The sequence below is a fragment of the Blennius ocellaris genome (genome assembly GCF_963422515.1).
Source record: "Blennius ocellaris genome assembly, chromosome: 4".
NCBI lineage: Eukaryota > Metazoa > Chordata > Actinopteri > Blenniiformes > Blenniidae > Blennius > Blennius ocellaris.
This window is the reverse complement of record NC_137653.1, coordinates 19785158-19801465: the sequence shown is the minus strand read 5'-3', so window position 1 is coordinate 19801465 and position 16308 is coordinate 19785158. Positions and strand designations below refer to the sequence as shown.

Genomic DNA, 16308 nt, shown 5'->3' with positions numbered 1-16308 from the left:
TTGTGGTGTAAAAAGCACCGGCCAATGGTCAAAAGTATCACGCAGAAGGAATCACAGGTTGTGTGTGTGTGTTTCAGATGGAGACAGAGCTCCCATGCACCCAGCTCAGCGTGCTGCCTATCAAAGAGCCCTCTCCATGGAGGCTAAGCCGCCCATGGCTGCAGAGGTGGCCTTAGGAGGAGGAGGGCTCGCCACAAGGAGGACTGGTCCCAGTCCAACATTGGTCAAACAAGAGAACCTGGATATACCAATCCGACCTGGACCCGGACCTGGACCCGGACCCGGACCTGGACCCGGACCTGGACCTGGACCCGGACCTGTCCCCAATGGTTTCCCTGGAGGGATGGCGGTGTGTCCGCCAAGGGGAAATCCAACAAGTAATTTAAATAGTTCTATACTTCTTTTCAAGTATTTCTAATAACATACTTTGAATACGCATAGTACATTTTATTTGCTTTTAAATGTCCATTCCAACATAATTATAAGAAAGTATTCTTTTTTTTTTGCAATTAACTTTTTATTTGGAAAACACATGGATAGACACCATTTCACTCGTACAATTTCACAGTATCCTTGGACCTATCCTCATTGTCTTTCATTGAATAAAATGAACAGGGAACGAACAGAAACCATAACGAAGAAGAGTCCAAGTATCTCAGTCCACACCGTCCTCCAAGAAAGTATTCTTATAAGAAAGTTCTACTCCTTGTGTCAGTAACTTTATTCAAGAAACACTCAACGTCTGTTGTTTTCGTGTTGTTTAGGAGGTATGGGCAGGGGCATGGGCATACACCAGCGCCCCCCTATGGCAGGGCCCGGCGAATGGGGGATGCCACGGCCCACCGGAAACCCTGTGGCTGGACCGGGACACCCGGGTATGGGTCGCTCTGGCCCAATGGGAGGGTCCATGATCAACCGGTCCAACAGTGTACCTGGAAACAGCAGGTCGATGCTGCAGCAGCAACTCATGGAGATGGGTATGTGACAGGGAAACAGTGGAGGTCTCATGTTCCCATTGTCTGTCATTTAAATAGTCATTTGAATACTTCTGCCTCTGTCTCCCTCTGTTAGGTCCTAATGAAGCTCCTATGGGCATGAGACCATTTGGAGGACACGGGCCCCCACCTCAGTCCCCCTCCTGGCCTGAGGCCGCCATAGGAATAGACAGACCACCGACGAGCACAAACAGGTCTGAACTTTGCACCGCAGACGAGTTGTATTTGACCCCGATTCTTTTTGACTGCCCTTTTAAAATATTTGACCTGGCGTGTCATCGGTTGACTTAGGGAGCAGTTTGCACACCCCTTGGATGAGCTTCTGGGGCCCCTAACCAGTAGCGAGGGCCCAAATGACGAGCGTATACTTCTGGACCAGCTGGACTCTCTGCTCAACACGGCTGATGTCATTGCTCTGCAGGAGATCGACCGAGCGCTGGGCATTCCTGAGATAGTAGGCCAGGTAGAACACATCACTTTCATTGTTTGTAGTAGTTTTCTAGCAGCTACATTGAATTAGCTGAATTACATTTAGCCATCTTTGTGGAATAAACTCGTTTTTTTCAACTTTATCGAACCCGACATCCCTTTCTCCAACAGGGCCATGGACCTGAAGGCCACGACCAGGATCAGGGTCAGGGGCCATGCCCACCATCCGAACCTTTCCCCGGGCCAGACTCGTCCATTGTCATAGATCAGAAAGCCATGTACGGCCAGGGCTACCCGGGGCCCCCGGGCCCCTCTTCCATGACCATGCAGCCCGGTTACGGAGGCAATGCAATGCCGGGCCAGTCTCCTGCAGGTTTCAACCCCATGATGAACCAGATGGGCCCGTCGGGGGGCTTCCCCGGCATGGCGGGAATGGCTGGCATGGGCAACCCGCGTGTCAACATGACGAGACCCCGAATGATGACCGCCACCAAACCTCTTCGATTGCAACTTCAGCAAAGACTGCAAGGACAGCAGGTGATCAATCACGCGTGCGCACACGCACATGCACACACGCACACACGCACACACACGCACACACACACACACACACACACACACACACACACACACACGCACACACACACTAATCCTATCGCTTTTTGCTCATGAACAATGTAACGAGGTGTGATTAAAGGTTTGAATTTTGACTCGTCCGACAGTTTATGAATCAGACCCGACAAGGCATGAAGATGGAGAACACTCCTGTGGGAAACCCTGCCATGCGCCCGGGTATGCAGCCTGGCATGCAGGCTGCAGGCATGAGCGGCCAGGTATGTAATCAACCACCTCACATGGTACCATGTTTTGAACAAAAAAAGGCATGCCAATAACTTGAAGCGCTGCAACTCTCTCTGCAGCCCGGGTTCCTTAATGCACAGATGATGGCTCAGCGCAGCAGGGAGATGATGACCATGCAGATGAGGAGGCAGAGGATGATGATGCTGATGCAGCAGCAGCAGCAACAACAGCAGCAGCAGCAGCAACAGCAACAGCAGCAGAGTCAGGGGCCAGCAGGAGGCTTCAGCCCTCCTCCCAATGTCACTGCACCAGGAGGCATGGACAGCCCCATGGGAGCCCCCCCCATGGGAGCCCCCCCCATGAGCCAGCCTGGACAACAGGGCTTCAACTATGGAGGTAACTATGGTGAGTTGATTGAGACATGGACAGTTGTCTTCTTCAGTCCTCCGTGCATTGCTGTTCAAGGTTAATGATCCCGACTCTTCCCTTGTTGTTGCTGTTGCAGCGATGAACCAGCAGGGGGACCCATCCTTCATGGCCCCAGGTAGCAGTCCACCAGGAAATATGATGCAAGGACGAATGGGAGTTCCTCCGCAGAGCGCCATGATGCCTGGGATGCAGGGGAACCCACAGGGAGGACACATGTACCCGGGTACAGAAATGAAAGGCTGGCCACAGGGCGGGATGGCGCGAAACAAGTGTGTAACGTCACAGCATCAGAATACCATTTGAATAATCGATCTTTGGGTTATAAACGGCCTGTATCCAAACATATGTCGTTATTCTGGTTTTGCAGCTCGTACCCTCAGCAGCAGTTCCCACAGCAGGGCAACCAGGGCCAGTTTGGATCTATGATGATGAATAACTCCATGGGTGGACCTGGACCAGTGAGCGGAGTCGGTGTGGGACAGATCCCAGGACAGATCCCAGGACAGATCCCGGGACAGATCCCAGGACAGATGCAGGGCCAAATGGCCATGAATCCTATGGGAATGGGAAGAATCCCAATGGGACCCGATCAGGTAGATGATGTTCAAACTCACCGGAACCTTAAAAATTGCAGACATGTTCATATACCCAATACATCATATTGACAGAAAACAACTCTTATGACATCATTTCCAAGTGTTTTACTATGTTTTGAGTAAATCTACTGATACTAGCAGGTTAACTAAATAGCTCCAGTCTTTTTTCTATTAAACCAAGCTGTAAATGTGGGGAATCCAACATGAGAAGAAGCTGTGTATTCTCAGACGTGTAAATAAGACAATGCATATATTAATGTCGAGAGCTCTTGGTAGATTAAAAGTGAGCAGTAATCTGTTCTGCTCGACATGTTGATGAAAGTCTGTGATTTTACCAGTCAACTCACAGAATAAGCTTGTTTCAGTCTTCATTGTGGTTTTACAGCTTCTTCCTTTGCTTTCTGTCTCTGCAGAAGTACTGCTGAGTACCTGCTGGCCAAATCCGGCCTCTTTCAGCTGCAGCAGAGCGAGCTGGACCCGGGGAAGAGCTGGACAAACACACACACACACACACACACACACACACACACACACACACACACACACACACACACACACACACACACACACACACACACAACCACACACACAGACGTACGTTCACCTCGGAGGACGTAGGATACAATAACTTTGAGGTTTCATATCTAGTAAGCTGAAAGCTTGTGCACATACACACGCACAAGATGTGTGTGTGTGTTTGTGTGTGTGTGTTGAGACGGCTGGCCTGAGGTTGTGAGGCAGTATTCAGCATCACCGCCAGGCTGGGGAACAGGACGACGGTACAACTGGCTGTGGCTGCACTTTACCAGAAGGCTTCTGTTCGGGCAAAGACACACAAAACGATTGATGCAATATTTCTTCATCATTACAGCCTTACTTGAGATTCAATGCCTTCACAACAATGGGTTGCTTTTTCTTATCGTTTTTTGATAGGGTCTCATTCTGAAGAGTCATGAAAGGTATAAGCACACAGTTGTTATGTTATGCAGATTAAAGCAATAACTCTTGCCTCTACGCTTTAGACTGTAAACTGAGCGTCATAATCCCAGTTGGAAGCAACCAAACGAATGGTACTGCAGTATTAGATGTCTCAAATGTCGTCTGTGAATATGAATTGTAAATATTTTACAAAATATATCAAACCTGCTTTTTAAAGGCCCATTCTTGCACAAAGTATGAAACTCGGTTGTATTTTTGTGTCCCATAGGTCAATACTGGGGTCTTTTGTTTTTTTGTTGTTGTTTTTTTTATGTTATGCTTTAGGATATTTTGGGTTGCTGTTCCCTTTGTTTCTCATGTTCTGAATGCAAGTGGTATTTTATGTTGTAGCAAGGCACTTTTGACTTGTGAGTATCTGGTGTGTGGAGGGATCAAACCTGCACGCCGTTGGATGCTTTCATCAGCCAGAACGAGACAAGTGGGCCCTGAATATGTAATGTGGGTCTGGTTTCTCTCTGGTTGTGGACACTCGACTCTCGCTTCGCTCAACCTCTGCCTCTCGAGTGTATTTTTAGCCATAATGCATTCTTATTGACTGTTATCAACTCGCTAAATCTACCTTTTCAACATGCGCAATCCAAAGATATTTTTCCATATCTGTATAGTTTTTTTGGAGGTTTCTGGTGTACATTTTTTTTTTTTTTTTTTAATATGTTATATTATTCTATTGGTAAATGGGTACATACCATGGATCTGTAAAAGCATAGGATGGCGCGTGGACACGGGATGGATTATTCCACAATGGAAAGCTAATAGTGCAACACAAAAAGGACTGGAAACCCCACAGCAGCAAGTTTTTATGTGGAGATTTTTTTTTTTTTTTTTTTTTCATAAGCATGTTTTGCTGTGATAAAGACCTACCAATGGAATGAAATCCACTCAGACATATCAATATCTCATCTTTTCTTCAGGAAAGGACTCCATTTCATGTCCACTTTGTGTTACTTCAGGAAAAGACAAGGTTGCAAAAAGAGGCAAGAGATCATTTGGTTTTTCTGTGTTTGGAGGTCAAATAAGCTGTCATTTTACAGGATGTATATTACAAATATTTTCTGTTGATGTTGATATTGATGTAAATACAAATTTCTATTTAAACAAATTTGACTCTGTGATTATGTTCTCTTAATGTCTCTTATGCGTTTCACTCAGTTTCACCTTGGTGTGATTGTGGGTCTGCGTGATCTGTACTGGTTAGAATCACTCATCAGACAAAACACCACTTCTCTCAACTTATTGGAAGAAACTAATGAAGGATTAGATTTTTTTTTTTTAAGATTAGCTGCTCTTGTCAGTGGAAATGGTGCTTTATCTTACAATTAGATTACAGAGTGTGGCATACCGGAGTGCTGAAACATGAATAGAAACAAAAATGTGGATATAGATTAATTGCCTAACACTTTCCCAGAAGGACTTGGTGAAATATAATTCAAAACTTCCAATAAAGACCCTGTAATGTGACATCCAAAGTACTATTGGCAAAATATACTGCAAACAACACCCTGCTGATCTATTTAGTAGCACAACTTTTAAATTACCATTAATCCCTTTAAATTTCATAAAACTTCACTCAACTACATCTATAGATTTTCAATCACATAGAGCGTGTGTACTTAAATACTCCTGTCACATGGTTACACTACTCAATTCCAGGTGACGGTACTTTTATTAACACAAGTTGCTTTTTAACTCATTACTTGTATTGGATTGAACATGCATGTGTAAAATATCTATGTTTGCACTTTTCTCAAACAACTAATAAGTATATAAAAATGATTTAGCATCCGCTTTATCTATGAACAAATGTGGACATGAGGCAAGAATGTTTTCTTCTACCACTGTATTCTCTACAAAAGTGAGATGAAAAGGTTTGGAACGTAATACAACTGAAAAGAAAATGTCATTGTGCAACTTAAATTAAGGTATGACTAAAATCGCATTAAGTACTCATCATATTGAAAATACTGCTTGTATTTGAATGTATTTGTACAGTCAGTGCGCTACCTCCCATATCCACAAGGGGGCGCTGCTGTCCTTACTATGAATACAGTGTATTAAATCAGGCCTTTCCACGCAACATGGGGCTGCAGCTCGTCCTATCGTTGCAAGGGGGCGCTCGCATGCAGAGGCAGGACATTAGGTTCACTTTTAACACTCAAGAGATTAAAATAATAATAATTACCCCATTTAAGCAAACACTAAATCCAAGGTAGGTCTTAATTAGATTTAATAGCAATAAAACGTGGAGTCAGGACCTATTTTTTTATGAAAAGCACAGAGGTCTCGTGTCACTTTTCTAATATTATGCGAGTGTCTGTGAATCAGTACATAAGGGGAGGGGGGGGGAGTACAATTTTGGTTCTATAACGGAATGTGTGGAGAGATTTGTGTTAAATAGGAATAAATAAATAAATAAATACATGTGGACCCTTTAAAAAAAAAACATATATATAGCAAACTGGTTGTATAGGATACACTGTGGGAATCCATGCAGCTCGCTCTCTCTCTCCCTCCCTCCCTCCCCTCCCTCCCTCGGTGTTGGCGTGGTTCCCGGCCCATCTGCGGCCTGGCCCGTGGATTACTGTTTGTTAATGTTTCAATCAGCTGTGTGTTGAGGAATGTGGAGCTATTTAACCTGAACTTCCCCAGGTGTGCCGAGGCGCCGCTCAGTCTGGGCCCCGCCGCCCTCCCCTGCCCTTGGCACAAAGCTATCACACAAACACAATCACACACTGGCCACGCCGGGGCCGCAGCTGTGCGCATCGCACCGCAGGGAAATGGGAAAAACATTGCACCAGGGGAGACCGAATAAATCTTATAACGGATCAACCTCGGCCGGAGCCCTTGCTTTCCTTTAACCCCTCGCGGAGAGAACTGCTGATTTATACTGTCAAAAGATTTGAGGGGAAAAAAACAGCACATTTTAAAATAGGTGCTTGTTGAAGTGAAACGAACCTCCGTTTAGTTAATCTATTCATTTTCCCCCAACTAAAGCGCAATTCATCTTCCTGGCTGAATTGGTCTCCTTGGATGAGACGCGTAAATGCTGCGATTTTAATTTAAAAGTTTATATGTCAAATTCTCTTGTGTTTTGTCAGGATCTCGAGACAAGGGGCTTCCTCTTGTAACGTGATCCGTTAATGACCCATTGAGAGGCAAATGACCAATTTAACTGGCTACGAGCCATTATGTTTTACCACCAGCTTTTGGTTTTATGTTACCTGAGAGCCTCAGCAGCCTCTGGCGCCAAGCGATCACCAGCTCACACTGGGATAAAAGATACCGGAAACGAATCATCTGACGGGTGATTTATTGCAATTTATAATGAGGTTATAACAGCTCGTGATGAGCGTTGAAGTGGGACTTTTCACAACTGTGGCCCAAGTGGAGAAATCAGTGCTGAAACCCACCAACTGGTAGACACACACACACACACACACCACCAGAGAGACACAGGGGAGTTGTTTCAAAAATAATTGTCTTGTTTTAATAAAAACACCAATAAAGTACATTGTAAGAAAACAATATCTTCACATAATGTGGCATTGTAATATACAATACAGTTTGTCGCTCAGGAATCTGAGAAAAATAACTTTTTTTCTTCTTTTACAAAATGTTGGAATTCTCTATAAGGTTTACACAAGATACAGGGAACGTAACGGAATAAAAGGAAGGTTTTCTCTCTCTCTCTCTCTCTCTGTCTTTCTCTCTTAAAACTCTACAAGCAGCCAAGCGATGCTGGTTGCAATGAACTTGTCTTGGTCCCACGGCGAACCCAGTCTGTATCTGCTTCTCTCCTCAGAGCCCTCTGATGAATCGAGAGCTGAGAGCGGCAGGAGACCCTCGCTGCGTGTCCACACAACGGTCATCTTTTAATCTAGCGTCTGGGAGTCTGAAACGTCCCTACTCAGTTCAAGGTTTTTTAAGTCTCTCGATGTGCCCCGAAGAGTCACATCAGGTCGCCTTGTTCGTTCTTTTTTTTTTTGCGTCGCTCGCTACGGATTGATGGGCGCGATGCTCTTTTAGCGGCACATTATCCTGTCGTCTGAGCATCCATTCTGCGGAAAGAGAGAGAGAGAGAGAGTTGGGGTCAGTACATGAGGCACAGGCGGGTTGGAACTCGTGCGCTTTTACGCGCGGACTTGGCAACTTTACGCACGTTGCAAAAACACATGGAATTGCACATAAACACTCTCCGGATTGACACTGCCTGGGTGATAATTACCTCTACTGCTATGCTGGCGAGCTCCGCGTTCAGGGTGGTCAGCGGCGTGCGGGGCACGTTGCCGGCGGCGTGCTGGCGGCTCTTCTCCGGCTCGTCCAGCTCGACCTGCAGATCCCAGATGTAGTCGATGACGTGCTGCAAGATCTCCACTTTGCTGGCCTTCTTGTTGGTGGGCAGAGTCGGCACGAGCTCCTTCAGCTTGCTGTAGCAGCTGTTCATGTCCTGCAGGAAGGCGCTCATCTGCTCGTCCAGCAGCGGGATCTTGCACTTGGAGATGGCCAGGCTCTGGTCAGACAGGCAGCGCACCACGTCCTCGCCGCCGACCTTGCTCTTCAGGGCGCAGGTAGATCCGACAACCTTCATCTTGATTAGTTAGAAGAGGTGTAAAAGCTTCCAAAAGATACGAGCAGCGAGGTTTTTTTTTTTTTTTCCTCTCTCCCTCCTTGCGAGAGTTGACAGCGCGCAATGTTGACAGTTTGCAACATGCACATGGGCAAACCTCCTCGGATTTATAAGACGGAGAAGACGGGAGGGCGTGGCCAAGCCGTCCCGTTTGAAGGAGGACGGGCCAATCAGCGGGCCGCGTTTGTATTGACCGGGCGGTCCCGAGCAACCGCCTCGGCCAATCGCCGCGCTCGACTGGTTATCGGGATTTACAATCTGTTTGAGGGATGGCGTTACAAATGGAAACAAATGTGTGTCTTTTATGGGTAATATGTGGGAATCCAGCTGTCCACGGCTTGGGGACTCTGCAGGTGTAGATTGCCTGGGGACAGTCAGAGAGGGTGGTGAATGCTTGGGTATGTGCTGTGAGAATGTGTGTGGGATGGGGCAGGATGAATGGAATGAATGGCTAATGATAATTAGGCTACCACAGTGCCCTAGATTTGCCTTTCACAATTGTTGGTGGCGCTGCAGATGTGGATGACAATGGTTACAGTAAAGTTAGAGAATTAATTACGCAGAGTGGCCAAACAATTGTGTGTGTGTGTGGGGGGGGGGGGGGGGGGGGGGGGGGGGGGGGCAAAAACAAAAACAAGTTGAGGTTTATTAATGAAGTTGAGCCTCGGAATGCGCAGGCAGAACAAGCTTAAAAGAGCTTATCCCGTCATTAATATTACAGAGTTTTGACGGGTGTTTTAGAAAACACGTCGCGCACGCGGTCGCGCACGCCCCTGCGTTTCAGTCGAGGTTTATTTTTTTCCTCCCTTGCAAGCAGCTTCACGGATTCCTTCACATGTCCCTGCAGTGTGTGCTCAGCCTCGCCGCGCTCTGTTCTGAATCTTCCCCCCAGATTGTCCAAACAAGCCCGAGCAGACTGGCAGGCGCCAGCGCGCTGACGTCACCCATTCATCCGAGCCTTGACGCCTGTCAGCCCGGCGCCGCTCGGGCGGTCTCCATGGAGACGTCAAACAAGAGGCTCTCGCGCTCGGGCACTGCCTCCATTCACCTGCGTGGCGCGGAGCTTTTGTCGTTCATTTATCACCTTAAAGCAGCGGGATGAGATTACCGCCCCGCGCACCTGCAGAGCAAAGGCTGTCAGCCGGGAGTGTTACCGCATTTTAACGCAAACTAACCCCACATTCCTGCAAACTTTCCCAGCTCTGCTCCATTCTGACCCCCCCCCCCCCCCTTTTTTTTTTTAAATGCTGCAGTTTTCTGCAAGAATGCAGTTTAGAATAAAACTTCAAACATCCTGTGTGTTGTAAGTTTAAAAGATGCGTTTATTGGGAAAACAAAACATGAAATAATAAACAAAGGGGAAAAAAACTAAACATTTTCATTTTATTTTAGCTTTTTGAACTATTGTTTTCAGTAAGATAAACTGCGTGAATCATCCCTGTTTACATGACAAATTCAGCTTAAAAAATGAATTTTAAGACAAAACCGTAACAAAGTAAACAGACGTTTCAAACTCTCTTTTTTGTTCTAACCTCAGAGTTTTCGACCTTTTTTCCCCCCCCACAGAAACACAAACTCAATTCCAGGAAAAGACAACATCTGACCTGGTCTCAAGATTGAATTATACTGAACATTTCCTCAAAGAGGCCTCACAGTTTTAATATATTGAAAGTATACATGCATTAAATTATAATATCTCTATACAGTCTTCCTTTACTCTGCTTGAAACAGTCTATATCATAATAACAACAAAAACATCTCTGCAATGAAATAATAATAATGATTACTTCTCTGTATGGACAATCAAACATTAAGCAACAAAAATTGCTATCTTTCTGGACAGATAAATAAATAAATCTGCACTAATGTTATAGATATTTAAACTAAATATTTAAAATTACCTTACAAAGCATGTAACAAACATTTTAGGTATACATTGGAAGCAGTCTACTACCTGTGTAGCACCATATATTCTGGGTGTCAGGGAACTTATTTGCATTCATATTTATCCATTGAAACACCAGACATTTCTAGTTTACTAATGTTATGAACTGCTACCTTCAAGAAATTAATCCAAAGTATAATGCTTGTAACTGCAGGAAATGGTACAATATAGCAAGAAATATATATTTATTCAGTTAAAAAAAAAAAAAAAAAAAACAGACAGTAATTTATTGTTCTGGACACTGTCGGATGCCTGAATTATCAATGTTTTAAAAAAAACCAAAATATTGTGCCTAACCAACTACTATCAATTATATAAAACATAAATTATATAATGTACGTTAAATCAATGTGTAGCAAAGACTCGTAATTATACAGTCGAACTTGTTCCTAATATATCATTGTATAATACCATTTGCTATTCCTGCAACAGTCGATCCTTTCACTTTCATTTAACACAAAGTTTTACATCAAGTTTAATTGCTCTGCAGGCTCCTAAAGGAATTATAACCAGCTTGTTCTTTCCAGATTTTAATATAAATGCCATTTAAAGTGCCTTTGCTTATATGTGCACAGATGTTGTACCATACTGAAGATAACGTCACTAGAACAAAGTTAACTACCACCGGCTGTTTCTCCTAGCTGTTGCAGTAGCCTGTAAAAACTTCTTCTTTTTTTTTAAACTTTCTTTTTTTCTTTCTTTTTTTTCCTCCCTTTTTTTTCACCCTCTGTCCTAGGTCGCAGCTGACAGGGCGGAGGGAAGGCCGGGTGGGCAGAACAATGGGAGTGCGGTGCAGGGATTGTGGGAGAGAATCTAGGCTGGAGCCACAGTGTCTGGAGCGCCCCTCCACTCCCCTCATCCAGCTTTTGTTCAGCTGCAAAAGCTATCAGCACTTCCTACTGACACCAACAATAACTCCACACAGCTGGGCCCTTTTTAGCCTGTTTACAGCACATCAAGGCAAAGGGGAGAGGGAGAAGACAGAGGGAAGAGGCAGAGGAGGGGAAAGAAAAGTGAAACATATTAGCTCCTGATTTTAACTGACAGAACGACATTGCCCTCTCTCAGCTCCGCTTCCCTTCCCCTCTCTCTGTCGCTGACACAGAATCCCGGCCTCTCTGGATTACTACTTTTGTGTTTTATTTCTGCGACGGGCTGCTGTTTGTCAGCACTGCTGCGACACACTGTAGATATCAAACAGAAGAAAAGTAACACTTGTAAAGTTATCATTTCAGAACATTGTGTATCTGTAGCCTTGCCAGAGCACAAACGGCTTCCCAGTAGCGATTTTCTAGATAAATCGTTCCATTTGGTGGCAGAGGGGAAACATATTCGCTGATACGCCCTCTTTATCACCACAGCAAATAGAGCTACAAAGGCACAATACAGGAAGCCACAAGGGGAAAAGTTGGTGCAGGAATCCGGAGAGGAAATCGGACATTCCAGCGATGCTTCGACACTTGTGCTGTTGTTATTACTGCTGTGAGGACAATAAGTGGAGCTCGTACTACTTCCTGAGACATGAAAGTGACCAAAGCACAATAACTGAAGAACTGGAATAAATGGTTTCTTAGACAGAGGGATTTTTTTTTTTTTTTACTTTAGTATGATTACTGAGATACGTTGCTGAAAATAAGTGGAGAGGAATTTGATTATGAGAGGAGAGCACCACATGCAAGTTTTCAACAATTTCTACTGACAGACACACACAGACACGCACGCACGCACGCACACACACACACACACACATGGGCCATCTCCTTGCAGCTGTGGGATTAGTTTCCAGTTCCCAGTCAGGCTCTTCCTGTTTGCTTGATAATGATCACACCTGTGTGCAGGTGTGTGGAGAGACTCATATGGGACTGGGAGGGGTGAGTGTGGTGTCAGATGCGAAAACTTTTTTTTTACCACGCCACAATGTCACATCTATTCTGCACTGGGTCTTGACTGATGGTTGGCACTCGAAGCTCATCGGTCACATGTTTCTACCAAATTCAGAAGATTGTGACTTTGAATGTTTGTGTCACGCCTTCTGTGGGGGTGTGTTGTGTTTGTTTCCGCCTTGAATTCCTCATGTGTGCCCCGGCGTGGCCTGGCACCTCCCTGGGCCGCCCTCTGTAATGACTGAGGACCGAGCGGTTAGGACTCACTTCCTGTGGGAGTCCTGGTTCAGAGATGTGTCATCGGGAGCGCAGACCGTCTGGAGCCTTCGCCGCCTGTTTTTCCCTCAGCGTGTGTGCAGGCAGGCAGGGAGGCTGTGGGCGGGTGGACGGATGCCCTTCTCTGGGAGCCAGGGGCAGGTTTCTGGAACACTATCTGCATCTGATAGTTGGTGTGCGACTGCAGAACCTCACAGAGGTCCTTGGACGGCTCCACAGGTGTCCTCTGCTCTGTGTCCTTGGCCCCCGCGAGGAGTCACAGGGACAGCCTGGTCTATCTCTCCCTAGTGTGAGTGTGTGTGTGTGTGTGTGTGTGTGTGTCTGTGTTCACCGGACCTGAAGCCCCCCCCCCACCCTCACCCCTGTGGCCATCTCCCTCCGCCTGGTTCCCACACACACTATCAAAGCCCTTTAATGGCTTCTAATTAGCTCCCCATCTGCTGGTGACAGCGCACTGGTGGCATGCTAAAGCACCCATTGAGAGCATAGGCATTGTGCTCTGGAATACTTTCCACTCCAGTGGCAATTGCCTGGAGAGAGAGCTTTAGTTGAGTGTGTGTGTGTGTGTGTGTGTGTGTGTGTGTGTGTGTGTGTGTGTGTGTGTGTGTGTGTGTGTGTGTGTGTGTGTGTGTGTGTGTGTGTGTGTGTGTGTGTGTGTGTGTGTGTGTGTGTGTGTGTTTTGAGGACTGGTAGTCTCTGCTACGGTTAGGGGGTGGAGGACATGGGTGGAGGGACACACAATGGGAGACAGTGTTACGGCTTGTTGCAAATCTAATAACGCCAGAGTCTCTTTTCCATCCAGTGGTCGTCAGCATCCGCAACTTTTTCCCACGTCACCTCCTCCCTCGGCTTCAGCGCCAGCACACAATTGGACGTCAATCAGTTGGAGCGAGTTACCTCTGACTTCGCTCAGAGGCTACATACGATAACGGCGGCAACGCAACCTGAAGAGGCTGCCTTCATTATCCGGAGAGATCCCGGTAGCTACAGCTTCTGTCCTGGACCGAACAATAGACGCACCTCTATAGAAACTGTAAATGAAGCCTAAAGAGGCCTGTTCATTAGCAGAACCTGTCAATGTATGAATACTGGCTGTTTGTCAGATCCTACAGGGACCTCTCTCCTTTTCCAGGACTTCCAGCAGGGCCCAGGTCCACTGATTGCTCACAGAAGCAGGGAGGGGACCAGCTGTTCCCAGCTGGTAGCCAGAGGATGCCTATGGGGGACAGGCCTGATTGCTGCTGGCCAGCTGCCCCCTGCTGTATGAGGTAGATGGAGAAACAATAAATAGCTGCTTCTGTCCTCACTCGGTCTTATTCACACCTAGGACATCTGACTAGATGTCAGAATTGCAGATAAATGGATATTTCAAGTGTAATTTCATGTTTTGTGTGAATCGAGACAATGAGCAACATCATATAAAGAGACAAAGTCACAAACTTCCATCAAATCCATAGATTTGGTAGAGGTTTACTTGCATGTGCCTTTTTAACCTCCTGAGAATATTTAACTCACTTCCTTGTTTTTGCGACTCCAGAGTAAGTGAATGCAGCAGAATCAAAAAGTGAGACCCGATGTTGAGCCACATATTTCTGTGTCTCCGGGTGTTGTGAGACAAATGGCCCCATCACCTGACCTTACCCCCCCCCACCCAACACACACACAAACACACACAAGCCTGCACATCCCCACAGCTGCACAGAGGCGTCCAGTCAGCACGGCCAGGGGACATGGGAGCCAAAGCCCAAAGATGGAGCATGGACAGTGGCAGCTGGGGAGCTGACAAAGCCCCATTCAGAGGGCCCAGGCCTGGGGACAATGGCTGGGCCAGGCTGAGCCCTCTCCTCCACTCTTCCACCAAAAGATTAATACTTCAGATGGGCTTCCCAGTGGCAGGCAGGGCTAAAAGGAGAGCCCTCCTGTTTGTCACTGGGCATTGTGCGACTCGCCTGAGAACCAACCTCTTGGATGGGCTTGACAAATGAGAGCCGCCATTGACAGTGAACAGATTGGGCCTGCCACTTTTGTTTTGATTGTGCAGCGGGTATAATCAAGTTATTTGGGCCTAGGGGAGTTTTTGTTTGTCTCTCCTGATGCTCTTGACACTAAAGTCCCACCTTAACAGTCGCCGCTGGCTCAGCTGTGATCCGAGCCTGCTCGAGTTCCCCCCCCCCCTGTCTTGTTTGTTGTTTCTATATATCAAAGCTGTATAGAGGGCGCAACAGCGAGAGGAAGTTAATTTACCAGGGTGTGGGAATCTGTCATCTCTTTTCATGTGTTGTTAAAGAAGACAGCACAGGTGCAACAGGTGTTGCTGTGCGTGTCGTTGTCACGGTGGAGCTGCAGCGCCGGGTTATTGTCATGTTTTCTATGCAGACGTCCCTTGTGCACCTGACCTGAATAGTGCGTGAAAAGACATAGTGCAGCCAGGGGACAGGAGTAATCAGAGACCCTGTTGGGCGACGGCATGTGTGCGTGTGTGTGTGTGTGTGCTGCACCCCCCCCCCCCCCCCCCCCTTCCCACACACATACACACAAACACACCACTCTGTAACCCTGTGATTGCAGCACAGGTGTTTTGCCCCCAGCAAGGCAGCATTTCAGGTTAAACTGTCGGAACGCTGCCCCGCCTTCAGACTCGGAACGAGAAGTGGCCGCAGAGTACACAGAGCGTCACGCCTGCACACCTGTGCTCCCAGTGTGTTGTTTCTACTCTGATCCCATCACCTGATTTCGCAACAGGAAATATTCGGCCACAGATTCTTGTGAAGAGTGGAGAGCATACTTTCAGTTAGCACTTTACATGTCAAAGACATTCTCTTAACCCCTGCAGGCAAATGATACTGACCTAGAATTACACAATCCTTCCTTGCCACTTATACTTCAACCGATCAACGAAGAAACAAGCAAGGACACGGCCATTGTTTTTGCATCCTGAGGCCATCTGCCCTGTCTGTCCGGGTGTCTGTGCTGTGCATCGACGAGCCATTCTCACGATTAAGGAATGCGCCCTTCTAAACATACATCAACCCCCTGCAAAGAGGCAGTTCCCTCCGAATACCTCCTCCCACGCTCGGGTGTCCCTTCATATACCCCACTGTAGGTTCGCCCTCTTATCCTCCCCTCCCATCCCTTACTGCCAGTCTCCCAGTCGCCTGGGCTGCCCGGTAGTGATCCACCTCCCGTGGTTCCCACGTACAACTGATAAACACACAGGGAAGACAGGCCCCCTTGCTTGTGGCCCAGGGCCCACTTCCAGGAATCTGCTGGTGTGAAACTTTGATGCAGCAGAAGGTGCCCTACTTTTTAAACTTCATTCTTCTCCCCGGGA

At 46.8% G+C, this 16308-nt stretch overlaps 2 protein-coding genes across 3 annotated transcripts in view; one reads left to right on the top strand and one right to left on the bottom strand.

The window, feature by feature from the left end:
- Positions 1-5127, top strand: part of ncoa3 (nuclear receptor coactivator 3) — a 28878-nt gene extending 23751 nt beyond the window's left edge. The window contains exons 14-23 of one of the 2 annotated variants that reach the window (XM_080494628.1): positions 78-377; positions 765-977; positions 1072-1189; positions 1287-1458; positions 1596-1961; positions 2147-2257; positions 2345-2621; positions 2731-2923; positions 3022-3247; positions 3664-5127. In XM_080494628.1, coding sequence (XP_080350754.1) covers positions 78-377; positions 765-977; positions 1072-1189; positions 1287-1458; positions 1596-1961; positions 2147-2257; positions 2345-2621; positions 2731-2923; positions 3022-3247; positions 3664-3675 — 1988 coding nt within the window. In that variant the 3' untranslated portion in view covers positions 3676-5127. Of the gene's footprint in view, positions 1-77; positions 378-764; positions 978-1071; positions 1190-1286; positions 1459-1595; positions 1962-2146; positions 2258-2344; positions 2631-2730; positions 2924-3021; positions 3248-3663 lie in introns of both variants that reach the window. The other variant, XM_080494627.1, reaches the window with a different exon arrangement.
- A 2580-nt stretch (positions 5128-7707) lies between these two features.
- On the bottom strand, positions 7708-8940 carry id1 (inhibitor of DNA binding 1, HLH protein). The gene is made up of 2 exons (XM_080495109.1): positions 8472-8940; positions 7708-8304 (listed from the first exon to the last, which is right to left on the bottom strand). The coding sequence occupies exons 1-2, from the start codon at positions 8832-8834 to the stop codon at positions 8269-8271; spliced, it is 399 nt and encodes a 132-aa protein (XP_080351235.1). The 5' UTR covers positions 8835-8940; the 3' UTR covers positions 7708-8268.
- Between the last annotated feature and the right edge of the window lie 7368 nt (positions 8941-16308).